Raw genomic sequence first — 25,183 nt, forward strand, 5'->3', positions numbered from 1 at the left:
GCAAAACCCAGGAGTCTGGACTGATCTGTGGTACTACAGGAAGAAAGGTTATCAGCGGCTTCTCCTCTTTTCCCCAGGATTATAAGAGTGCTTCCTGCTCATTCCTTTGTGAGACGTCTTGGGTTTGCTTTCTCATCTCTGTGTATCTTTATATTTTGCCTTGGACAGGAGGAAATGCATTTGTTTGTTTCTCCAGTTTTGCTCTGCATGGGTTCTTGGGGTTCCCACTTCACTTTTGTCTGCTTGTTATGTTTGTTTATTTATTTATCAGTTTTTATATACCGGTGATTGTTGGGAACATCTCATCGGTTTCTGATTTGCGGTCACTGGGCTGGCCTTAGGACAACCGTTCTAGGCTAAAAGGGACCCCCTGCTTCCCTCCCTTCTTGACCCCCCCCCCCAGCCAGCATGATGGACCACTTCTTTCACACCATGTGATTGTCTGACCGCAGAGCAATTCATGCCCTGTTCCTGCAACCATCCCTCAATGTTCACTGGCAAACTTCAGCTACGCACCCAGGTCCTGTTCCTTCTCCCGCTGCCCCCCTCCCATGTGGTCCTTCAGTCTGTATTTGGTGAGGGTCTGCATGTGTGACACAGACAAGGTGTATTCTGCTATCAGAGAGTTATTGTGTATTAGATTTGATTTATAATTTGCCTTTCCCTGTACGTACCAGGATCAGTCCAGGACACCTGGGTTGTGACTCCGCACCAGTAGATGGAGACAGACTAAAACTTGTGGGCGGAGCCATATATGCTCCTGTGCCAGTCACAGCCCCTCAGTCTTACTCTGTCTCCAGTAGATGGTGCAGGTGCGGTCACAGCTCCTCCCTGCCCTGGTTCTGGTACTCCGTCAGGGTTGGTTATTTCTTTTTGGTTTTAGGCCAGTTTAGGCTACGGTGTTTGTAATTGGGATTTTTGCCAAATTGTCACTGACGTCCGTCCGCCCTGCCTCCCAGGGGGGTTGAGAGGTCCTGAGGGGACTACCCCCCCCTGGTTGAGGCCGCTGCTAGGGTCGAGGACCCGGCTTTCCTAGTAGCAGCGTCAGGGGTGACACCGGGGAGCCCGGTTCACTCACCCCTGCTGGATTAGGGCTCCAGGACCACGGACAGCGACAGGCGTTTTTTTGTAAAAAAAAAAAAAAAAAAAGTGTGTTTTTATTTTTGTGCCGGCTCTCTGTTTTCTTCGCGTCTGCTCTCGGGGGGGGCGCTGCTGGCAGGGGGGAGGCCGTTCGCGCGAATTTTATTTATTTATTGTTTTGCTGCCGTGGTCTCCTTCTTCGCGCCGTTTTCGCCGGCATGCCTCGTGGCTCGGTTTGCAGGGCCTGCGGCTCGGCGCGCGCGAGGGCTTTTGTGCTGCCTGCATCCCTGGAGATGAAGGGTCGTCCGGGGCGTCTCGGGGGGCTCGTTTGCGACCCGCGCGACCGCCGCCGAGCGGGGGGGGGCGCGGTTGAGAGGCCCCAGGAGTTTTTCCCGCTCAGTGCGGGAGCGGCGGCCATTTTGGCCACCGGCCGCGAAATGGCGCGGGAAACGGCAGGGCCTTCGGCCTTGCCTCCCGCGCTGTCTCCTCAACGAATCGCGGCGGGGGGGTGTCCCTCGGGGGCCCCCCCCGAATCGCGGCGAGGGGGGGTCCCTCGGGGGCCCCGGGGAGCCCCGCTGAGGTTTCTTCCGATTCTGGCTCCTTTTCTGAGGACTTTGCGCTTTTGCTGCGCAAAATCCTGAAATATAAGAAAAGCAAGTGCGGCCGGAGGGAATCCTGCAAGGCTCCACGGCTGAAGAAATCCAAGAGGCCATCGGGGGTTGCGGAAGTGCCCCCGAGGCCTCTTCCAGGGGGAAGAGGCCTCCACGTGGCGTCCCACAGGAGGCGGACTCAGATTCCTCCACGGGGGCAGACACTGATTCCCCTGAAGAGCCCCTAAGGCGGATCCGCTCCATCCGGCGCAGGAAAAGGATCACAGGCAGTGGAGGGAGACGATCCCAAGGTGGTCCGGCTCTTTCGCAGGGAGGAACTGCCACCCTTAATTCCGGCCATTCTCCAGGAGCTGGGTATAGAGGCCCCTCCGGTAGTGGTTCGGCAGGAGGCGAACATGGATCCGGTCCTGTTAGGCCTCACGGGTCCGGCAGTGGCTTTTCCGTTTCATTTTTCTTCAACGGACATCCTGTTCCGGGAATGGGACACCCCAGAATTGGGTCTGAAGGTCAGCAAAGCCATGGACAAGCTTTACCCGCTCCCGGAGGATGCGCTGGACCTTCTCAAACTTCCCAAGGTGGATTCGGCGGTTTCTGCGGTAACAAAGAAATCCACTATCCCACTCACGGGAGCGACAGCCCTCAGGGATCTTCAGGACAGGAAGCTGGAAGTGCAGCTTAAGAAGATTTTCGAGGTTTCCGTGCTGGGAGTACGAGCCGCCATCTGCACGAATTTCGCTATGCAAGCTAGATTGCGCTGGGCTCAAGTTCTACAGGCCAATGCGGATCTTTCTGCAGACGAGGCAGCGCAGGCGGATAGGTTGGAGGCGGCAATAGCATATGGCGCAGATGCTTTCCACGATCTGCTGCGCACGTCGGCGAGATCCATGGTGGCTGCGGTTTCGGCTCGCCGACTCCTGTGGCTACGCAACTGGGCGGCAGATGGCTCTTCCAAGGCTCACCTCTGGGCGCTGCCATTCAAAGGTCTTCTTCCTCCCGTGCCCCGCAGTGGCAGCAGCAGCAGTCCTTTCGGGGGAAGCGCTTCGGAAGGCAAGGGGGTCCCCTGGCGATCACGGGGGCCAAGTCTTCGCAATGAAAGGTGGTCGGCCCCTCTCCCGCCGCGCCCCCAGCAGAACGTCGGGGTGCGGTTGATGTCCTTTTGCGAGAGATGGCCCGGTGTAACGTCGGACCAGTGGATCCTCAACGTGATAAGACACGGCTACGCGTTAGATTTTGCTCGCACTCCAGCGGACAAGTTCCTTGCCTCGCCCTGCAAGGCCCCCGAGAAGAAGGCGGCGGTGCTAGACACCATCCGACGCTTAGAAGCATTGGAAGCCATTTCCCCCGTCCCGGTCAGCCAACAAGGCAAGGGCCGTTACTCCATTTACTTCATCGTCCCAAAGAAAGACAGCACGTCCAGACCAATTCTGCATCTCAAGGGGGGTAAACCGATGCCTTCGCGTTCCTCACTTCAAAATGGAGACGATTCGGTCAGTCATTGCTGCGGTACGGTACGGCCCGGCGAGTTCCTGGCCTCCCTGGATCTCACGGAGGCGTATCTTCACATAGGCATTCAGCCGTCGTTCCAAAGCTTCCTCAGGTTCTGCATTCTAGGACGGCATTATCAGTTTTGGGCGCGCCCGTTTGGGCTCGCGACAGCTCCCCGTACATTCACGAAGGTGATGGTTGTGGTGGCAGCGCAGTTGCGCCGAGCAGGTCTCCTGGTTCATCCTTATCTGGACGATTGGCTGATTCGGGCGAGGTCCGAGGATCAGTGTTGGAAGTCGGTGGCCAGGGTCCTCCATCTCCTGCAGTCCCTGGGATGGGTGGTCAACTTCAGCAAAAGTCATCTGGCACCCACGCAGACCTTGGAATATCTAGGAGCGGTGTTCGACACGAAGCAGGGCAAGGTGTTCCTGTCGCACGACCAGGTGTGCAAACTACAATCTCAAGTACGGCGCTTATTGTCTCTCCGCCGACCGCGAGTCTGCGACTACCTTACGGTCCTAGGGTCTATGGCCTCCACGCTGGCGCTGGTTCCCTGGGCATTCGCTCATCTGCGACCATTACAGTCCTCCTTACTGTCCCGCTGGAAGCCGGTCTCGGAGGACTTCCATCTCCCGCTTCCTCCAGCGGGACACGCGAGGTCCAGCCTACTCTGGTGGCTGGATCCCAGTCATCTGTCTTCTGGAGTCTCCCTTCTGGTGCCCGATTGGACAGTGGTAACCACGGATGCCAGCCTCTCCGGTTGGGGGGCGGTCTGCCTAGGCAGCTCGGTCCAAGGCCGATGGTCAGTGTCGCAAGCCCAGTGGTCTATCAATCGCCTAGAGACCAGAGCGGTCCATCTGGCCCTACAAGCCTTCCTGCCGTTGCTGCGGGGAAAGGCAGTCCGAGTGTTGTCGGACAATGCGACCACCGTGGCATACATCAACCGCCAGGGCGGAACAAGGAGCCCCCAGGTGGCGGAGGAGGCTCAGCGCTTGATGGCTTGGTCAGAGCTGCATCTCAGCAACATAGCAGCATCTCACATTGCGGGAGTCGACAGCGTTCAGGCGGATTTTCTCAGCCGTCATCGCTTAGATCCCGGAGAGTGGGAGCTGGGGGACGAAGCGTTCCTTCTCATTTGCGAAACGTGGGGTGTGCCCCACATGGATCTGATGGCCACGTGGCACAATGCGAAGGCTCCGCGATTTTACAGTCGACGTCGAGAACGGGGGGCAGAAGGCGTCGATGCGTTGGTGCTTCCATGGCCGACGGATGTGTTGCTCTACGTGTTTCCCCCGTGGCCGATGATCGGCAAGATTCTACGGCGCATAGAGTTGCACCCGGCCAAGGTGATCTTGGTGGCACCGGAGTGGCCGCGCCGGCCGTGGTTCGCAGACCTCGTCCAGCTGGCAGTAGCGGCACCCCTTCGGCTCCAAGGAATGGCGGGCCTACTCCATCAGGGCCCCGTCTGTTTGGAGGATGCGGATCACTTCTGTCTCGCGGCATGGTTTTTGAGAGGAGGCGCCTGAAGAGTAAAGGTTACTCAGATGCGGTGGTGGCTACGTTGCTGCGTTCCAGGAAACAGTCGACATCTCTGGCTTATGTCCGTGTCTGGGTGGTTTTTGAGGAATGGTGCGTGCAGCGTGGGGTGGACCCCACTTCGGCTTCAGTTTCCGACATTCTGGTGTTTTCTCCAGGCAGGTCTAGCCAAAGGTCTGGCGTGCAGTTCTCTAAGGGTTCAAGTAGCGGCGCTTGGTTGTTTGTGAGGTAAGGGCCGTGGTACGTCCCTGGCGCTTCACCCGGATATTTCTCGTTTCCTTTGGGGAGCTAAGCACCTTCGTCCTCCATTGCGTCTCCCTTGTCCGGCTTGGAACCTCAATTGGGTTCTCTCCGCTCTATGCGCGGCGCCGTTTGAGCCCTTGAAACGCGCAACTCTTAAGGATCTCACTTTAAAAAACGGTGTTCTTGGTGGCGATTGCCTCGGCACGGCGTGTTTCCGAGTTACGGGCCCTGTCCTGTAGGGAACCTTTCTTGCGTATTTCAGATTCCGGAGTCTCTTGCGGACGGTTCCTTCCAAAGTTGTTTCGTCTTTTCACGTGAATCAATCGGTGGAGTTGCCCGCTTTCGCGGGAAGGGAGTCCTCCGTCCCAGAAGCAAGGGACTTAAGGAAGCTTGACGTGCGGAGATCCCTCCTCCGATATCTGGAGGTCACTAATCCGTTTCGGGTCACGGATCATCTGTTTGTCCTGTTCTCTGGTCCAAAGAAAGGAGCCGCAGCGTCCCGCACAACGATCGCCCGTTGGCTCATGGAGGCCATTGGTTCGGCGTACTTGATGCGGGGAAAACCACTTCCCGTGGGCCTGAGGGCTCACTCGACTCGATCTCAAGCGGCGTCTTGGGCGGCAGCTTCGCAGGTGTCGCCTCAAGAGATTTGCAGGGCGGCTACCTGGAAGTTGTTGCATACCTTTATCCGGCATTACCGGTTGGATGTCCGGGCTACCGATTCCGGGGGTTTTGGAGAGAGGGTACTCCGAGCGGGACTCTCTGCTTCCCACCCTCAGTAGGTTTGCTCTGGTACATCCCAGGTGTCCTGGACTGATCCTGGTACGTACAGGGAAAGGAAAATTAGTTTCTTACCTGATAATTTTCGTTCCTGTAGTACCAAGGATCAGTCCAGGATCCCGCCCGCAGTGCTGCGCTGAAGTAATGGAGAGTCCGCTCTTGTTCTGAATTATTCTGTTCCGCTTGTTTAGCTCTCTCGGTTGAAGAGTCCGTTTCCAGGAGGGGTGTTTCTTTCCCCGTTCTTTTAGCGGTTTATAGCTAGTTTAGTTCTCTGGTTGTGTTCTACTTTGACATTACGTATGACTGAGGGGCTGTGACTGGCACAGGAGCATATATGGCTCCGCCCACAAGTTTTAGTCTGTCTCCATCTACTGGTGCGGAGTCACAACCCAGGTGTCCTGGACTGATCCTTGGTACTACAGGAACGAAAATTATCAGGTAAGAAACTAATTTTCCTTTCAAATACTTCAAAGTGGATTTGCATTCAGGTACCGTAGGACTTGTTCTGTTTCCCTAATAGGTGTGTTGGTGTTCTAGGGCCCAGTGTAACACTTGCAGTGCCACCTTTTTCATAGGTAGGGTTTTTTGCTGTTGTCACAAGAAATCTACTTTCCTTCGGGCTGTGCACACTCGCAGCAGACATTTCCGCGGGTATAGGAATCCTTCTCCTTTAAACAAGCTTTCCATACAGATTTGCACACAGACTGAACATCTTCAAATATTTGTTTCAGGGCCAGGAGCAGCAGAGCAGAGAGGCTAGCCCCAGCCCTGCAGACTGCAGAAGAGACACATGCATGCCTGATGGGCCTGGAGCTGTCTGGACAGAGGAGAAAGGAGACGTGACGGCTGCAGGGTTAGATTCCTGTAACAACTTGGCGAATGTTGAGATGCAGAACACAGGCTCCTCCAGCTCTGACATCTCCTGCACCAGAAGCCATGGAGAAAAAAGCCCCCACTCCTCCTCCCTGAGCAGAACTGACACTAGTGGGGGCAGTCTGATGGGAAGTTACCACTACGGAAGCCCTCCCCAAGGGTCAGCTATGCCCCCAAAGGCCCAGGAGCAAGAACCAGAAGAAATGTGGCAGCTGAGCCCTCGTGAGTACCTCTGTCCCATCCAAACATATCCCTTGTAACTACAGCATGCACTCCCCCCTCCTCTCTGAGCACAAACCCCACACCTACACTATCCCCACCCTCCAAGCACACCTATATCATATGATCACCTCCTCCCCACCCTCCCATGCACACCTGTATCATATGATCACCTCCTCCCCACCCTCCAAGCACACCTGTATCATGTGATCACCTCCTCCCCACCCTCCCATGCTCACCTGTATCATGTGATCACCTCCTGTATGCACACCTCCCCACCCTCCCATGCACACCTGTATCATGTAATCACCTCCTCCCCACCCTCCCATGCTCACCTGTATCATGTGATCACCTCCTCCCCACCCTCCCATGCACACCTGTATCATGTGATCTCCTCCCCACCCTCCCATGCACAACTGTATCTTATGATCACCTCCTCCCCACCCTCCCATGCACACCTGTATCATATGATCACCTCCTCCCCACCCTCCCATGCACACCTGTATCATATGATCACCTCCTCCCCACCCTCCCATGCACACCTGTATCATATGATCACCTCCTCCCCACCTGCCCATGCACACCTGTATCATATGATCACCTCCTCCCCACCTGCCCATGCACACCTGTATCATACGATCACCTCCTCCCCACCCTCCCATGCACACCTGTATCATGTGATCACCTCCTCCCCACCCTCCCATGCACACCTGTATCATATGATCACCTCCTGTATGCACACCTCCTCCCCACCCTCCCATGCACACCTGTATCATATGATCACCTCCTTCCCACCCTCCCATGCACACCTGTATCATATGATCACCTCCTCCCCACCCTCCCATGCACACCTGTATCATATGATCACCTCCTCCCCACCCTCCCATGCACACCTGTATCATACGATCACCTCCTCCCCACCTGCCCATGCACACCTGTATCATACGATCACCTCCTCCCCACCCTCCCATGCACACCTGTATCATGTGATCACCTCCTCCCCACCCTCCCATGCACACCTGTATCATGTGATCACCTCCTCCCCACCCTCCCATGCACACCTGTATCATGTGATCACCTCCTCCCCACCCTCCCATGCACACCTGTATCATGTGATCACCTCCTCCCCACCCTCCCATGCACACCTGTATCATATGATCACCTCCTGTATGCACACCTCCTCCCCACCCGCCCATGCACACCTGTATCATGTGATCACCTCCTCCCCACCCTCCCATGCACACCTGTATCATGTGATCACCTCCTGTATGCACACCTCCTCCCCACCCTCCCATGCACACCTGTATCATGTGATCACCTCCTCCCCACCCTCCCATGCACACCTGTATCTTATGATCACCTCCTCCCCACCCTCCCATGCACACCTGTATCATGTGATCACCTCCTCCCCACCCTCCCATGCACACCTGTATCTTATGATCACCTCCTCCCCACCCTCCCATGCACACCTGTATCATATGATCACCTCCTCCCCACCTGCCCATGCACACCTGTATCTTATGATCACCTCCTCCCCACCTGCCCATGCACACCTGTATCTTATGATCACCTCCTCCCCACCCTCCCATGCACACCTGTATCATATGATCACCTCCTCCCCACCTGCCCATGCACACCTGTATCATGTGATCACCTCCTCCCCACCTGTCCATGCACACCTGTATCATGTGATCACCTCCTGTATGCACACCACCTCCCCACCCAACCAAGCACACCTGTATCATGTGTTCCCTGTACGTACCTGGATCAGTCCAGACAGTGGGTTATGTCCCCAATCCAGCAGATGGAGTCAGCCAAAGCTTCGAGGGGGCGTCACCATAAGTACTACTACCCCCTCTGCAGGAGTCCAGTATCTTCTGACTCCAGCAGATGCGAGTAGTAGAATCTGGGTTGCTCCAGATTGCCTGAAACCATTTCTTACAGTGATTACTTGTCTTCTCTGTTTTTCTCTCACTGTTTCTGTTGGATCAAGTTTGCTTTATTTAAAAAAAAAAAAAAAAAAAAAAGTTAAAGAGGGTTCAATTTGGGACGGCGTGACTTCCCTCTGCGTTGTCTCTCACTCTCTTTCTCTCTCGGTGCTAGCTGTAACTTGTGAACCGGGGTAAGTGCATTCTTCTGTGTTTCTCTTTGCAGCTGATTTTGCTCGCGGCTGCTTCGGCTTCGCCGCGTTTTTCTCCCTCACCAGCAGCCATTTTGCCGGTTCCTCGTGGGCTGCGGAGGTGAGCGGGGAGATCTTCGTTGGCGGGTTGTGAGGCCAGGAGGGCCCCCCCGCGGCACCGTTCATCGGCGGGCAGTGCAGGCCGCTCGGGCCCCCCCGCGACACCGTTCTTCATCGGCGGGCAGTGCAGGCCGCTCGGGCCCCCCCGCGGAACCGTTCTTCATCAGCGGGCAGTGCAGGCCGCTCGGGCCCCCCCGCGGCACCGTTCTTCATCGGCGGGCAGTGCAGGCCGCTCGGGCCCCCCCGCGCCGGCGTTTTTCCTTCGCGGGCCCCCCCCGAGGCATTTCGTTTATTTTGCCTGTCTCCTCCGTTGCCAGCAGTGCTCACGATGCCGCGGCCAGCACGTTGCTCGACCTGCGGTGAGCCGAGATCGCGGATTGCCCGTGAAGGGATCTGTGCCCGGTGCCTCCCCGGGAGGGAGGGCCCATCGCAGTTCCTTAGCGAATTTTCGGTTTTGTCAGGCATGCCCGGGCGGCGCGGGCCGGCCCCTCCCCCATTACTGGCGGGAACGGCGGCCATTTTACATGCCCAGCGCTCTGAGGGGACTCAGGCAGCGCTGGATGACAGGGACTCCCCCGAGGGTTTCTCCACCGAATTGGCTGCCGGACAACAGCCTGACGGGCCAGGGTCCCACGGGGTCCCCCCCCTCCGGGGCTAGGCCGGGATTCTCCCCGGACTTTGTACTGTTAATGCCCACTGCGTATCTGCAGGGCCTCGTCGCTCCCGCAGCACTGTCTCCAGCCAAGGTCCCGCGGCTCTCGCCTCCCTCTCAGGCCCCCCCCGTCCCGGCGGGTGTGGGGGCCACCCTGCCTCCCGCCCGCACCTGGATTCCTGCGGGCTCCGAGGGAGCAGTGACAGGCCCGGCGTCTCCTGGGCCGGACCTGGGAGAAGGGGGCCAAGGGGATTCCACCACAGAGGGGGACGATCCGCACACGCTGCGTCTCTCCCAGGGAGAAGAGCTGGACGAACTTATTCCAAGTGGGTCTTGGATCCAGGAGCTGAATCTCGATCCGCCGCCGGACCCGCCCGCTCCAGTAGCGCCCGCCGTCGTCACGTCGGCCAAGAAGGGAGATCCGGGGCTGGCAGCCCTCCGGCCGAGGGCTCGGGCGTTTCCCATCCATGATTCCTTCCTGCAGCTTCTTACTAGGGAGTGGGACGCCCCGGAAGCTTCCCTTAAGGTCAGTCAGGCCATGGAGAAGCTGTATCCGCTACCAGAGGATTTCCTGGATCTCATCAAGGTTCCGAAAGCGGACTCCGCGGTGTCGGCGGTCACGAAGAGGACGACCATACCAGTGACGGGTGGCGCGGCCTTACGGGATACGCAGGATCACAAGTTGGAAGTCTTCCTCAAGCGGGTCTTCGAGGTCTCCGCAGAGGGCGAGTCTTCTCTGGGTGCAACAACTTCTCACCTCTCAGGTTCTGCCGGCCGAGGAGGCCGCCCAAGCGGATAGGCTGGAAGCTGCGGTGGCTTACGGGGCTGACGCCTCCTATGACCTGCTTCTATGACCTGCTTCGGGTCCTGGCCCGATCCATGGTCTCGGTAGTGGCGGCGCGTCGCCTTCTATGGCTTCGCAACTGGGCGACGGACACTTCCTCCAAGTCGAGCCTGGGTTCCCTGCCATTCAGGGGTAAGTTCCTGTTCGGAGAGGATTTGGACCAGATCATCAAGTCACTGGGGGAAAGCGCAGTCCATCGCCTGCCGGAGGACAGGTACAGGCCCTCCAGGGCGTTTTCGTCCTCCCACACCAGATCCAGGGCGCAACGGCGCTATAGGAACTACAGACCGGCGGTCTCCAGGCCCTCTGCCCCCAGGTCGCAGCCCTGGTCCCGCTCCCTTCGCGGGTGTAGGCCTGGGCGTCCCGCCTCGGGAACGGGACAACCCTCTCCCACGTCCTCCCAATGATGTTCGGCTCGCCCACTCCACCGTCCCCCAGATTGGGGGACGGCTGGCATTCTTCTACAAGGAGTGGGCGCGGATCACCTCGGACCAGTGGGTCTTGGACACCATAGAATACGGCTACTCGTTGGAATTTGTCCGCGCTCCAAAGGGACGGTTCATCTTCTCCCCCTGCGGATCGGTCTCCAAGCGAAGGGAGGTACAGTTGACACTGGACAGGCTTCGGGAGATTGGCGCCACTGCGCCCGTGCCCTCCAGAGAGGTGGGTTTGGGCCATTATTCCATCTACTTCGTGGTACCCAAGGGCGGCTCCTACCGGCCCACCCTGGACTTGAGGGAAGTCAACAAATCCCTCCGGGTGGTTCGGTTTCGGATGGAAACGCTGCGCTCGGTGATTGCGGCGGTGCATCGAGGGGAGTTCCTAGCCTCCTTGGACCTGACGGAGGCCTACCTTCACATCCCCATCCACCGGGAGCATTATCGTCTTCTCCGGTTTAAGATCCTGGAACAACATTTCCAGTTTGTGGCGCTCCCGTTCGGGTTGGCGACGGCACCGCGCACTTTCACCAAGATCATGGTAGTCGGGGCGGCGGCTCTTCGGAAAGAGGGTATTTTAGTTCCTCCTTACCTGGACGGTTGGCTCATCCGAGCGAAGTTTTTCCTGGACGAGGCGCACGCCCTGCGAGAACACATACAGCGGTTCTCTGCATTACCAGTTCCCACCTCCTGGGATTACCTGCAGCTCCTGGGGGTGATGGGCTCCACCATCGACATGGTTCCTTGGGCGTTTGCGCACCTCCGGCCCCTACGAAGAGCACTTCTCTCCCGTTGGAAACCGCTGTCGCAGGACTACCAGATGCTCCTCCCCCTGCCGCAGTTTGCCAGGATCAGCCTGGGCTGGTGGCTGGATCCGCAGAATCTGGCTCGCGGCGTGTCCCTCGACCTGCCAGATTGGGTGGTGGTCACCACCGATGCCAGCCTCGTCGGCTGGGGAGCGGTCTGCGGCCGCGGCGCCACGCAGGGGACGTGGTCCGCGGAGGAGACAAAGTGGTCCATCAATCGCCTGGAGACCAGAGCGGTCAGACTAGCTCTGCGACACTTCTTGCCACTCCTTCGGATTCGGGAGGTTCGGATCTTATCGGACAACGAGGCCACGGTGGCCTATATCAATCGCCAAGGCGGCACTCGCAGCCCGCAAGTCGCGCTCGAGGCAGCGATGCTGATGCAGTGGGCGGAACGTCATCTGGTCCGCCTGGCGGCCTCGCACATCGCAGGCGTGGACAACGTCCAGGCGGATTTCCTCAGTCGCCAGCTCCTGGATCCCAGAGGATGGTCCCTCTTCGACGAGGCGATGCAACTTCTGGTCCAGCGGTGGGGAACTCCCCACACGGATCTGATGGCGTCCGCACAAAACACCAAGGCTCCCCGTTTCTTCAGTCGCAGAAGAGAGCGAGGAGCGGAGGGAGTGGATGCCCTAGTGCTCCCGTGGCCGACAAATCTCCTCCTATACGCGTTCCCGCCTTGGCCACTGGTGGGAAGACTACTCCGCAGAATAGAGGCTCATCAGGGGACTGTGATCTTCGTCGCCCCAGAGTGGCCAAGACGGCCCTGGGCTGCGGACCTTCTCCACCTGGTGATCATCGGACCCATCCGACTGGGACATCTCCCCCGCCTCCTGCACCAGGACCCGGTATTTTTCGATCAGGCAGAACTCTTCTGTCTTGCGGCCTGGCTTTTGAGAGGCACCGTCTTCGGCGCCAGGGCTACCAGGAGGCGGTAGTGTCCACGCGGTTGCGGGTCTGGAAGGTTTTCGAGCTGTGGTGTACTGACCAGAACACGAGACCTGCTTCGGCTTCTGTTCTCCAGATCCTTCAGTTTCTACAAGCGGGGGTGAACAAGGGGCTCGCCTGCAACTCGCTCCGGGTTCAGGTGGCCGCCCTTGGTTCGCTCCTGCGCGACGGGGGCTCTCTGCTGCAACACCCGGACATTGGAGTCTCAACCTTGTGCTCCGTGCCATGTCGGGGCCCCCGTTCGAGCCACTGCAGAATGTGACGATCAAGGACCTCACCCTCAAGACTGTGTTTCTGGTGGCCATCTGCTCCGCTCGACGCATCTCGGAGCTGCAGGCCCTGTCGTGTAGAGAGCCTTATCTCCGTTTCTCCGACTCTGGAGTTTCTCTTCGCACTGTTCCTTCCTTCCTTCCGAAGGTGCTGTCTACGTTTCACGTCAATCAGACGGTGGGACTGCCGTCCTTCTCCTCCTCTGAGCCGAGGGCTCTCCGACTCCTGGATGTCAAGCGCACACTGCTCCTCTACCTGGAGGCTACGAATGACCTCCGGACTTCTGACCATCTCTTCGTACTTTGGTCCGGCCCTAGGACAGGATCTCAGGCCTCGAAGACGACCATGGCTGAAGGCCGGCATTGCCGTTTGCTACGTTGGGGTGGGGCGGACTCTCCCGCCCGGCATTGTAGCGTACTCTACACGCTCTCAGGCGGCTCCCTGGGCGGAAGCTCGCTCGGTTTCCTCTCAAGAAATCTGTAGCGCAGCCACCTGGAAATCGTTACACACGTTCTCGAGGCACTATCGTCTGCACCTCGCCTCTTCTGTCTCTGGACACTTTGGCGAACAGGTTCTACGTGCAGGCCTCGCAGGACCCCACCCGAGTTAGGGAAGCTTGGGTACATCCCACTGTCTGGACTGATCCAGGTACGTACAGGGAAAAGAAAATTATTACTTACCTGCTAATTTTCGTTCCTGTAGTACCATGGATCAGTCCAGACGCCCACCGCGTTTGGGTTCTAATCCTGCTTGGCTGTTGTTCTAAGATACAGTCGTGTTTTCTGTCTTTCACGATTTCTCAGTTTTCACTGTTTGTCACAGTGCCCTGTTGGGTTGACACGCTGTATTCATCACCCCCTACCCGTTGGTGGGACGGTTGCAGTTCTTTACTTAGGTTAAGCGGCTTATTGTTGCCGTTTACTTTCAACTTGATCCAATACGGGGGTTTGTTTACTCGGGCTTTGATATACTCGATACTGAACTCCTGCAGAGGGGGTAGTAGTACTTATGGTGACGCCCCCTCGAAGCTTTGGCTGACTCCATCTGCTGGATTGGGGACATAACCCACTGTCTGGACTGATCCATGGTACTACAGGAACGAAAATTAGCAGGTAAGTAATAATTTTCTTATCACCTCCTGTATGCACACCTCCTCCCCACCCTCCCATGCACACCTGTATCATATGATCACCTCCTCCCCACCCTCCCAGGCTCACCTGTATCATATGATCACCTCCTCCCCACCCTCCCATGCACACCTGTATCATATGATCACCTCCTCCCCACCTGCCCATGCACACCTGTATCATGTGATCACCTCCTGTATGCACACCTCCTCCCCACCCTCCCATGCACACCCGTATCATATGATCACCTCCTCCCCACCTGCCCATGCACACCTGTATCATGTGATCACCTCCTGTATGCACACCTCCTCCCCACCCTCCCATGCACACCTGTATCATATGATCACCTCCTCCCCACCCTCCCATGCTCACCTGTATCATGTGATCACCTCCTGTATGCACACCTATAGTATCCCCAGCCTCCCAAGCACACATAAGGTTACCTCCTGTAGGTAAAGAATTCACACAATTCCTCCTTGCTCTGAAATCTGCAGGTCTGCTTGCTGAGTTAGGATGTACAAGGGATAAAGGGGTCATTATCCCTCTCTTATTTTTCTCAGCCATGAATTTCATGCTGCGGATGGAGGATTTTCACCAAGTGGATCATCGGCTCAAACTCTTTTTGGATATGGAGGTCTTCAAGGAAAACATGGAAGAGTTTCAGTGTTACATGAAGGTAAAAGAGCAGCCCATACCCCTGCCTCTTCAACCACAACTTCAGCCAGTTACTCTCTCTCCAACCTCCTCCTCCTCAACTACACTTTCCTTCTCTATCTAGTCCACTCCTCCATCTTACCTCCCCACTACATGGTTCTACATTACCTACACCTCCATTCCCTGTACGTACCCGCATCAGTCCAGACCATGGGTTATGCCTCCCTTCCAGCAGATGGAGTCAGAGAAAAACCTAAAGGGCACCCTCTCTTAACCCGGTGTGTTACCTGCATCCCTTCAGTATTTCTCTGTCTCCAGCAGATGGAGGTGGTGCAAACCCTGCAGTCTTCTCCTGATTTTAGGGTTGGGCCTATATAGAAAGACATGGTTTAATGGAACAAAGTCAGCATGGCTTTACCCAGGGCAAGTCTTGCCTCAAAAATCTGCTTCACTTTTTTGAAGGAGTTAATAAACATGTGGATAAAGGTGAACCGGTAGATGTAGTATACTTGGATTTTCAGAAGGCGTTTGACAAAGTTCCTCATGAGAGGCTTCTAGGAAAAGTAAAAAGTCATGGGATAGGAGGCGATGTCCTTTCGTGGATTACAAACTGGCTAAAAGACAGGAAACAGAGAGTAGGATTAAATGGGGAATTTTCTCAGTGCAAGGGAGTGGACAGTGGAGTGCCTCAGGGATCTGTATTGGGACCCTTACTTTTCAATATATTTATAAATGATCTGGAAAGAAATACGACGAGTGAGATAATCAAATTTGCAGATGATACAAAATTGTTCAGAGTAGTTAAATCACAAGCAGATTGTGATAAATTGCAGGAAGACCTTGTGAGACTGGAAAATTGGGCATCCAAATGGCAGATGAAATTTAATGTGGATAAGTGCAAGGTGATGCATATAGGGAAAAATAACCCATGCTATAATTACACAATGTTGGGTTCCATATTAGGTGCTACAACCCAAGAAAGAGATCTAGGTGTCATAGTGGATAACACATTGAAATCGTCGGTGCAGTGTGCTGCGGCAGTCAAAAAAGCAAACAGAATGTTAGGAATTATTAGAAAGGGAATGGTGAATAAAACGGAAAATGTCATAATGCCTCTGTATCGCTCCATGGTGAGACCACACCTTGAATACTGTGTACAATTCTGGTCGCCGCATCTCAAAAAAGATATAATTGCGATGGAGAAGGTATAGAGAAGGGCAACCAAAATGATAAAGGGGATGGAACAGCTCCCCTATGAGGAAAGACTAAAGAGGTTAGGACTTTTCAGCTTGGAGAAGAGACGACTGAGGGGGGATATGATAGAGGTGTTTAAAATCATGAGAGGTCTAGAACGGGTAGATGTGAAATGGTTATTTACTCTTTCGGATAGTAGAAAGACTAGGGGGCATTCCATGAAGTTAGCATGGGGCACATTTAAAACTAATCGGAGAAAGTTCTTTTTTACTCAACGCACAATTAAACTCTGGAATTTGTTGCCAGAGGATGTGGTTAGTGCAGTTAGTGTAGCTGGGTTTAAAAAAGGATTGGATAAGTTCCCTGTACGTACCTGGATCAGTCCAGACAGTGGGTTATGTCCCCAATCCAGCAGATGGAGTCAGCACAAGCTTTGAGGGGGCGAATCCATATATACTACTACCCCCTCTGCAGGAGTTCAGTATCTTCTGACTCCAGCAGATGCGAGTAGGGTATCCTGGGATTCTCCCATTGCTATAGGTTTTTCCCTGTGTTTTTCTTTCTGATTTTCGCTTTGGCTTCTGCCTACTTGTCTTGTTTTGGATCAAGTTGTTGTATTTAAAAAAAAAAAAAAAAAAAAAGTTTCTCTTTTAGAGAGCTGTTTTTCTCTTACCCTCTGTGTCCTCTCTCTTGCCTGTGCTGCGTTTTGGACGGGGTAAGTTTTGGATTTGCTGTGTTTCTTTTCCTTTGCAGCTCTCCAACCTCCGGTGCCTCGCGGATGCCGGTGGAGCCGGCCTCTCCGCGCTGAATTTCTTGCCGGCGGCCATTTTGCAGCTCCTTAGGGGCTGCTGTGGCAGGCAGGGAGGACGGTTTCGGCGGGTTGTGCGGCCAGGAGGGCCCCCCCGCGGCACTTGGAGCTTCATCCGGCGGGCAGTGCAGGCCGACCGGGCCCCCCCGCGGCGCCGTTTTTCAGGCAGGGAGCACGTTTTCGGCGGGTTGTGCGGCCAGGAGGGCCCCCCCGCGGCACTTGGAGATTCATCCGGCGGGCAGTGCAGGCCGACCGGGCCCCCCCGCGGTGCCGTTTTTTCGCTCTCTCGTGGCCCCCCCGAGGCTCAAGGCTTAATTGAGGCTGTTTTTCGATGCCGTTTCTGCTGCCACGCGCTTCCGATGCCGCGGCCGTCGCGCTGCTCAGCCTGCGGGGACGCTCGGTGCCTTCCCGGGAGGAGGGCACCTCGCAGTTCCTCGCCGATTTTGCCTTCCTTTCCAGTTTGCCCGGGCAGCGTAGGCCGGCCCCTCCCCCATTCCTGGCGGGAACGGCGGCCATCTTACACACACAGCGCCCTGAGGGAACTCAGGGAGCGCTGGAGGATAGGGATGCGGTTACGGCTTCCCACCGACCCTGGTACCGGAACCAGGTCCGCCGGGGCTGGGTACCACGGCCTCTCCTTCGTCCGGGGCCCCCTCGGGCAGGCCGGGGTTTTCCCCGGAATTTATTCTGCGGCATATTTGCAGGGGCTGGACGCACCTGCGGGGCCTCCCCCGGCTACGGCTCCTCGGATGGCGACTGCTTCTCAGGCCCCCCCCCGTCTTGGCGGGCGTGGGGGCCCCCACCCCCGTCCGGGCGCGACCTCCCCTCCGGGGCCGGGGGGGAGCGGTGCCAGGCCCGGCGGCTTCTGACCCTGATGTTGCGGCCATGGACCAGGCGGACTCCACGCCGGAAGGGAATGACCCGCGCCCGCTTCGCCTCTTCCGGACGGAAGAGCTAGACGACCTTATCCCGCTGATTATCCAGGAGCTGGTTCTGGGTCCGCCGCCGGATCCGCCCGCGCCTGTAGCGCCTGCGGTTGTCACCTCGTCAAAGAAGGGGGATCCGGTCCTGGCGGCTCCTCGGCCGAGGGCCCGGGCTTTCCCATCCTCGACTCTTTCCTCCAGCTTCTCACTAGGGAATGGGACGCTCTGGAGGCTTACTTGAAGGTCGGACGGCCCATGGAAAAGTTGTATCCACTGCCGGAAGTTTCCTGGATCTAGGCACTAAAGGTGGACTCCGCGGTGTCGGCGGTCACGAAGAGGACGACGATCCCAGTGACGGGAGGCGCGGCCCTGCGGGATACGCACGATCGCAAGTTGGAAGTTTTACTCAAAAGGGTCTTCGAGGTCTCCACGCTGGGTATGCGAGCAGTGATGTGCAGTTCCCTTGCCCAGCGGGCAAGCCTCCTCTGGGTGCAGCAACTCCTCACCTCCCAGGCCCTTCCTCCCGAGGAGGCCGCCCCGGCGGATAGGCTGGAAGCAGCGGTGTCGTACGGGGTAGATGCCTCGTACGACCTGTTTCGGGTGCTGGCACGATCCATGGCTTCGGTGGTAGAGTCCCTGGGGGGAAAGGCGGTTCATCGTCTGCCAGAGGACAGATGCCGGTCTTCTAGGGCGTTTTTCTTCGTCCCGGACCAGAGCCAGGGCTCAACGACGCTACAGGAACTACAGACCGGCAGGCTCCTGGCCCTCCGCCCCCAGGTCTCAGCCCTGGTCGCGCTCCTTTCGCGGGCGCCGGCCCGCCCGCTCCACCCCCGGGACGGGACCTCCCTTTCCCAAGTCCTCACAATGTTGTCAGGCTCGCCCACTCCGCCGTTCCCAGAATTGGGAGTCGGCTGGCGTTGTTCTACAAGGAGTGGGAGCACATCGCCTCATACCAGTGGGTCCTGGACACCATAGGACGCGGCTACGCTTTGGAGTTTGTCCGCGCTCCGCAGGGACGGTTCATCTTCTCCCCCTGCGGATCGGGTCCCAAGCGATGGGCGGTGCAGTTAAGGCTGGACAGGCGTCAGGAGATAGGCGCTATTGCGCCCGTGCCCTTCTGAGAGGTGGACTTGGGCCATTATTCAATTTACTTTGTGGTGCCAAAGAAGGACGGTTCCTACCGGCCCATCCTGGATCTCAAGGAGGCCAACAAGTCCCTCCGGGTGGTCCGGTTCCGCATGGAAACACTGCGGTCTGTGATCGCGGCGGTGCACCGGGGGGAGTTCCTAGCCTCCTTGGATCTGACGGAGGCCTACCTGCACATTCCCGTCCACCGGGAACATCAGCGTACTCTCAGGGTCAAGATTCTGGACCAGCATTTCCAATTCATAGCCCTCCCGTTCGGGTTGGCGACGGCTCCGCGCACTTTTGCCAGGATCACGGTAGGGGTGGCGGCTGCCCTTCGGAAGGAAGGCATTCTAGTCCATCCTTATCTGGACGATTGGCTCGTTCGAGCGAAGTCTTTCCGCCACGGACCGGCAGCGGTGGCCAGGGTAGTACAGTTCCTGCAGTCCCTGGAATGGGTGGTGAATTTTCTCCATGAGCTCCCTCGTGCCCTCGCAGCGCTTGGACTTTTGGGGGCGACCTTCGACACCCGTCTCAGCTCCTGGGGGTGATGGGCTCCACCATCGACATGGTCCCTTGGGCGTTTGCGCGCCTCCTACCTCTACAGAGAGCTCTTCTCTCCTGTTGCAAACCGCTCTCGCAGGACTACCAGGTGATTCCCCCTCTGCCGCAAGCGGCCAGGAACAGTCTGAGCTGGTGGTTGGATCCGGCGAATCTGGCTCGCGGCGTGTCCCTCGATCTCCCAAATTGGGTGGTAGTTACCACCGACGCCAGTCTCGGCGGCTGGGGAACCGTGTGCGACCGCAGCTCCACGCAGGGGACGTGGTCCGAGGTGGAGTCGAAATGGTCCATCAATCGTCTGGAGACCAGAGCGGTCAGACTGGCTCTACGACACTTCCTGCCACTTCCTCGGCACCGGGAGGCCAGGATATTATCCGACAACGCAACCACCGTGGCCTATATCAACCGACAAGGAGGCACTCGCAGCCCGCGGGTCGCGCTCGAGGCAGCGATGTTGATGCTGTGGCCAGAGCGGCTTCTGGTCCGCCTGGCGGCCTCGCACATCGCAGGGGTAGACAACGTCCAGGCGGATTTCCTCGGTCGTCAACTACTGGATCCCGGGGAATGGTCACTATCCGATGATGCGATGCAACTGCTTGTCCATCGGTGGGGGACCCCCCACCTGGATCTGATGGGGTCCACGCAAAACGCCAAGGCTCCCAATTTCTTCAGTCGCCGCAGAGAGCGAGGTGCGGAGGGAGTCGATGCCCTAGTGCTCCCGGGGCCGCCCCATCTCCTTCTCTACGCATTCCCATCGTGGCCACTGGTGGGCAGAACACTCCGCAGAATAGAGGCTCTTCAGGGGGCTGTGGTTTTCGTCGCACCAGAATGGCCCAGGCGTCCCTGGGTTGCGGACCTGCTACAGCTGGTCCTCGATGGACCCATACGACTAGGACGTTTCTCCCGCCTCTTGCTTCAGGGTCCAGTATTTTTCGAGCAGGCAGAATCCTTCTGCCTGGCGGCTTGGCTTTTGAGAGGCGCCGCCTCTGGCCCCGAGGCTACCAGGAGGCAGTAGTGTCCACGTTGTTGAGTGCGCGAAAGACGTCGACGTCGGTAGCCTATGTTCGAGTCTGGAAGGTGTTCGAGGCGTGGTGTTCCAGCCAGAACACGGGCCCAACTAAGGCTTCTGTTCCTTACATCCTTCAATTCCGACATGCGGGGGTGGACAAGGGGCTCGCCTATAATCCCCTACGGGTCCAGGTGGCCGCCCTTGGTTCGCTATTGCGCGATGGGGGTTCTCTGCGGCAGCCCCCGGACATTGTTCGTTTTTCCTCAAGGGTGTCCCACACCTGCGGCCTCCGTTGCGGGATCCTTGGCCCTCCTGGAGTCTCAACCTCGAGCCACTGAGGAGTGCAACGCTTAAGGATCTCACCCTTCAGACAGTGTTTTCTGGTGACAATCTGTTCCGCTCGTCGCATATCGGAACTGTAGGCACTCTCGTGTAGAGAACCTTATCTGCGTTTCTCCGACTTTGGAGTTTTCCTCCACGCCATTCCATCATTTCTCCCGAAGGGGGTGTCTGCGTTCATGTGAATCAGACGGTGGAACTGCCGTCCTTCTCGTCTTCCGAGCCGAAGTCTCTACGACTCTTGGATGTCAAGCGCACTCTGCGTCTCTATCTGGCAGCTACGAATGATTTCTGGACGTCTGACCATCTCTTCGTCCTTAGGGCTGGCCCAAGAAGGGGTCCCGGGCCTCCAAGACGACGATTGCCGGATGGCTGACGGCTGGCATTGCGGCTTCCTACATTGGGGTGGGGCGGTCTCCCTCACCCGGCATTGTCGCGCACTCTACGTGTTCTCAGGCGGCCTCCTGGGCGGAGGCTCGCTCGGTCTCTTCTCGAGAAATCTGTTGCGCAGCCACCTGGAAATCGTTATATACGTTCTCGAGGCACTATTGCCTACCTCTCGCCTCTCCAGTCTCTGGGCATTTTGGCGAGCAGGTTCTCCGAGCAGGCCTCGCTGGACCCCACCCGATTTAGGGAAGCTTGGGTACATCCCACTGTCTGGACTGATCCAGGTACGTACAGGGAAAAGAAAATTATTATTTACCTGCTAATTTTCGTTCCTGTAGTACCATGGATCAGTCCAGACGCCCACCGCGTCTGGGTTCTCTGCCTGCTCGGCTCCTTTTCTGTGGCTGTCCTTTCTAACGTCTTCAGCTTTTACTGCTTCTCGCAGTTCCCCACAGGTTGTCTTACTGTGTAGGTTGTCTTCCTGTGTTTATAAAGCTTCCTACCCGTTGGTAGGATCTTTGCAGTTCTAGTTATTATAGTTGCACGGCTTCGTTGCCGGTTCCTTTTTCTACTTGATCCATTAAGGGGTTCGGTTTTTCTACTCGGGCTTTGATATACTCGATACTGAACTCCTGCAGAGGGGGTAGTAGTATATATGGATACGCCCCCTCAAAGCTTGTGCTGACTCCATCTGCTGGATTGGGGACATAACCCACTGTCTGGACTGATCCATGGTACTACAGGAACGAAAATTAGCAGGTAAATAATAATTTTCTTTTCTTGGAGGAGAAGTCCATTACCTGCTATTAAGTTCACTTAGAGAATAGCCACTGCCATTAGCAATGGTTACATGGAATAGACTTAGTGTTTGGGTACTTGCCAGGTTCTTATGGCCTGGATTGGCCTCTGTTGGAAACAGGATGCTGGGCTTGATGGACCCTTGGTCTGACCCAGTATGGCAGGTTCTTATGTTCTCTTTAAAAAAAAAAAAAAAAAAAAAAAAAAAAGTGGAAGAAGTTTTACTTTGGCAACAAATCAAGCTTTTACAAAAAAATTAAACAAATCCTCCCAGGAGGTTCTAGTCTGCAGTTCCCTCCTGGTAGAGAGGGTAAGGCGCTGGGGTAGGGTACCCCGCGGGGCTCCTGCAAGGTAAGGCTCAGGGAAAGATACCGCTAGTCCGCTCCCTCCTTTTCCCTCGCTGTCTCAAGCCGATTAAAAAAAAGCATCCTGCCACGATTTTCTTACTTTTTTGCCGTGCGAGTTCAGTCGGGGCATTTTTTTCTTTACTGACCTCGCGTCTTCGCGCTCCTGCCATTTTTTCAGCTCCCCCTTTGCTGCCTCGATGCCGCGGCCGTCTTGCTGCATTTCCTGCACGGGAGAGCCTGTCGGCAGACTCTCCCGTGCAGGCCTCTCCGGCGGGGAAGGCAGTTCTGCACAAGCGACAGGAAGCTCATTAAAGCCACGAGGTGCCTTGAAAAGATCAGCGCCTGGGGACCCTAGCGCCGATCCGTTTCCCCTCAGCGTGGGAACGGTGGCCATTTTGGAAACTTTTAGAGAAGCAGAAGCCAGAGCTTTGGGAAGAAGGGAGCTTCCTCCCGATTTGTCCCCTGTCCCTACCAGTCCTGGAGATCTTTCTGACCAGGATCAAGATGTGGATGAGGGTGAGCCCGGTCCCCTGGTGGGGGAAGGGGCTGGTTCTAATAATTTCACCCTAGACTTTCTGCTACTCATGCAGAAGGCTTTTTTAGCTTCTCAGACTCAGCGTAGCGACGCTTCGCATTTGAGTCATCATGCGAAGTCTCCAAATAAAATTGCCAAGCGATCGGATTCCCAGGGGTCCCTTCGGGTCACTAAATTGCGTGGGTCGTCCGCAGTAGGAGTGGACACAGCGGATGCGGGGGTTCCTGATGCGCTGGCCCCCTCCTGGCACAGGCTCAGAGGAGGATCGAATAAAGCACTCCCCTATGGATGGTGATGACCCGAAAGTGATCTGCCTTTCACAGAGAGGAGCTGGAGCCTCTTATTCCCTCTGTATTATCTGAATTAGGAGTGGATCTCTCCCAAGATTTCCTCCCACAGGATTCTGTGGATCCAACCTTAGCGAGGCTGCGGTCTCCAGCTAAAGCCTTTCCTTTTCATCCTGTGCTGCATCAGCTCATGACACGAGAGTGGGAGGTCCCAGATGCTGGTTTGAGAGTAGATAGGATTATGGACAAACTTTATCCCTTGCCAGAGGATTCTTTAGAGCTTCTGAGGTCTCCTTTGTCTGTGGTCACAAAGCGAATCACCATTCCAGTCAAGGACCTTCAGGTTAGAAAACTGGAGTTTCCTAGTGTGCAGCAGATGGACTCAGGACCAATGGGTATAGTGTACTCCTGATAGCAGTTGGAGACGAATCAGATTTCAATCTGACGTCAGCCCCTAGTACATAGACCCCTGCAGGAAGTGCAGCTCTTCAGTATTTTCCGTCTCCATAGCAGTTCGGGACTCTGTACGCGCTTGCACAGTGTTAGAGTTTTCTAACCAAAGAAATCTAAAACAAAGAAGAAATCTTACCTCTACAGACGAGCCCCACTCTCCTGCAGTGATACCTACGGGTCCCTCCCCCAGTTGAGATTCCTCAAGTGATTTCCGCGATCCCTCAGAGGTGAGCCTCGGTCCGGCAGCCGGTTCCCGGCGTGGACTTAGCCCCCGACATCAGGCACAGCTGAGAGGCAGCAGGTGCAACTTCGAGCGCGGCGGTGAAGGTACTTTCCCTCTCCCCCCGCAGCAGGAGACCGCCCGGAACGAGACCGGGAAACGCCGAGACAAGGTAAGGTAGAAATCTTCCTAAAAGTCTCCAGTCTCCAAGGCTCAAAGAGCCACACAGACTGCCAGCCGGCGTCAGTGCCACCGGGTTGATCAGCCCTATCCGGGCTAGATCCCGGTCCGATACGTAGGTCCTCCCACGTGGAGACCCTCTGAGGTGGTCGCTGTCACTATTTTCGCTTGATCGCTGTCCTGTCCACCGATTCGATCCGTGCGCACAGAGGCAAGCCGTGTGTACAAAATCATTTGTGCGCACACCAGCTCGCGCATAAGTGCCATGCGCACAGCGACACACACAAGGGCACCGGGCACACAGCCACATGCTCAACGGTGCCGGGTGCGTAAGTAAACCCCGTGCTCACAGCGGTGCGCGCATCTGACCTACACGCACAACTTCGGCGCACCCGGAGCACATAACTCAGCCTCCCGGTGTACGCTTGAACGCACAAACCGGAGTTTTTCTGCGCACACAAACCATGGCACCACCGGACAAGAAGCTCGAGGCTCAGGGCCTCTGCCCAGCTTGCCACATTAGAGCTGCACAACACGAAGAGGCACCAGCCCTGTGTCTACTGTGCGAGGAGGCTCTGGGTGAACCAGGCCAAGGTCCTCTCCAGCCGGCACTGGGATCCGGATCCACCGACAGTACACCGGATCTGGCTACCCACAGCGGGATCCTCCCTCAAGCAGGGCTCTCCAGGGATGCAGCGCCTCTCAATTTAGACCCAGCATCTTTCTCCTGGGTAGAATTCTTCAAATGCTTACATACCTTAGTCCACATGCAACCGGCATCCCCGATGACACAACCACAGCCTACCCCAGAGGACCCTAACAACCCGGGACCCTCTAAACCCAGAAAAGTGCCCCTTCCGCCTCAAAGCCCCAACATAGGGGACACGGTCACCTTGGATGAGGATCAAGACTCCCTGGAGGAAGGAGAAATCCCTCCGGGAACGGAACCCTACTGAACCATAAGGCGGTTCTTCGCCAAAGACGAGCTTTCAGACCTCGTGCCGCACAGCTTGAAAGAGCTCACTATCCCAGGCACAAGTACCACAGGGGAACCGAAGACGAGCCCCCTCCTCGAGGGACTCCGTCAGGCCTCCCGCCATTTTCCTTTGCTGAAAGCCGTCACACAGCTGATTGACCTGGAACGGGAGTCTCCGGAGGCCATGTTCAAAGGGGGCGGACCCTCTCCCTCTCCCTCCACACAGGAATCTGCTCC

At 56.6% G+C, this 25,183-nt stretch overlaps 1 protein-coding gene across 2 annotated transcripts in view; it reads left to right on the top strand.

The window, feature by feature from the left end:
• The window catches only part of STK11IP (serine/threonine kinase 11 interacting protein), a 272,418-nt gene that overhangs the window by 165,688 nt on the left and 81,547 nt on the right, over nt 1-25,183 (top strand). For both annotated transcript variants that reach the window (XM_029604968.1, XM_029604969.1), the window contains exons 19-20: nt 6,467-6,830; nt 14,711-14,826. In XM_029604968.1, the coding sequence (XP_029460828.1) occupies nt 6,467-6,830; nt 14,711-14,826 (480 nt within the window). The remainder of the gene's footprint in view (nt 1-6,466; nt 6,831-14,710; nt 14,827-25,183) is intronic.

The sequence above is a fragment of the Rhinatrema bivittatum genome, chromosome 6, assembly GCF_901001135.1.
Source record: "Rhinatrema bivittatum chromosome 6, aRhiBiv1.1, whole genome shotgun sequence".
In the NCBI taxonomy this organism is placed as follows: Eukaryota; Metazoa; Chordata; class Amphibia; order Gymnophiona; family Rhinatrematidae; genus Rhinatrema; species Rhinatrema bivittatum.